Raw genomic sequence first — 1,417 nt, 5'->3', positions numbered from 1 at the left:
CCCCCCCCCCTTCTTTTTCTGTCTGTCATCTGTCACTGCAGGGATATCATGTCCATCTACAAGGAACCTCCACCAGGGATGTTTGTTGTGCCTGATCCTCAAGACATGACCAAGGTAAAAGGCCAGGTCCCCTGTGACAAGGCTGTGATACCATTTCTACTTATGATATCCAGATAAAATCTGAATGACATTTAATACACACATTCACTGGCCACTACATAAGGTACACCTTGCTAGTTCTGTGTTGGACCCCCTTTCAACAAGGTCCTGGAAATATTTCTCAGACATTTTGACATGATACACCACGCAGTTGCTGCAGATTTTTGCTGCTTCACATCCATGATGCACATCTCCTGTTCTGCCACATCCCAAAGATTCTTCTATTGGATTGAGATCTGGTGATTGTGGAGGCCATTCAAGTTCAGGGTTATAATATGGTAATAACAACATATATTTAATGATACGTAACACACACAATCTGCTTATTGCTGTTTGGTTTTTGACAAGACATCAGGAGAATGGCTACACGGCAGAGGCAGACGGAATAAAGTACAATCCACACACTGTTCCATCAAATGTGGCTTCATCTCTCACTAACCGCTCTCCGACCTGGAAGGATTTTTGCAGTGCCTACAACATAATGTCCCATGACCCTTTTTTTTCTTGTGTTCCCACTGGACCAATTTGGGGATTATTAAGTTCCTCTGGCCACAGTTCCTGTTTCTCTTTCAGCTCCTACTTCAAGGTGGGGTCTTTTCCCTTTTCCAAATAGTGACCTAGTCCCCCACAGTACACCATCTGTAAAAGCCATGCCGTCTGTGTTGGCAAAACATACTTGAATTACTTGACTACGTGAATTACTAGAAGAATGGATGGAATGAGCTTGCACAAATAGGGGTTTGAATGGCGCTAAAGTCAAGTGGCCAAGCTAAAGAAACTGTTGCTTGTGTCACTCCCTTATCCCTACCAGTTCCTATGGCCACTTGGCCAGTGTGAATGCAAAGGACCAAACCAGTTTTGGGGGAGAGTAGTTAGTAGAACTGTTCAGAAGTGGACTGTTTCTATAACTACGTTGCTGTAACTACTAGTTCAGAACCTGTAACCTGAGGCTGTAACCTGAGAAAATACCTGGTCAACAAACTGAGATCACAGATCAGTGTGCACAGTCTGTTTTCAGTCGGTCCCTCCCATAGATTCAATTCCTAAATCACTATGAGATTGCCAAAGCCAGCTAGCCACCAGGAATTGGAGTCAACAAGTCCTGTAGTTTAACTATCATCACAGTTTACAGTTGAAATTCTAATGTACAAGCTATCACTTACCTACTTGTTTGACTACAAATAAAAACAATTGGGCACAATGTAATACTGTGTGCATGTTGTGGCAGTATCAGGGTACATGTGCAACACTTTGACGC

At 43.1% G+C, this 1,417-nt stretch overlaps 1 protein-coding gene across 1 annotated transcript in view; it reads left to right on the top strand.

Moving 5' to 3' along the window:
* The window catches only part of ube2z (ubiquitin-conjugating enzyme E2Z), a 9,841-nt gene that overhangs the window by 1,558 nt on the left and 6,866 nt on the right, over positions 1-1,417 (top strand). Inside the window, exon 2 of the mRNA XM_032537295.1 lies at positions 42-114. Within this exon, the coding sequence (XP_032393186.1) occupies positions 42-114 (73 nt within the window). The remainder of the gene's footprint in view (positions 1-41; positions 115-1,417) is intronic.

This window comes from Etheostoma spectabile, chromosome 15 (genome assembly GCF_008692095.1).
Source record: "Etheostoma spectabile isolate EspeVRDwgs_2016 chromosome 15, UIUC_Espe_1.0, whole genome shotgun sequence".
In the NCBI taxonomy this organism is placed as follows: domain Eukaryota; kingdom Metazoa; phylum Chordata; class Actinopteri; order Perciformes; family Percidae; genus Etheostoma; species Etheostoma spectabile.
The sequence above is the reverse complement of the archived record's forward strand: the minus strand, read 5'-3'. Positions and strand labels throughout refer to the sequence as shown.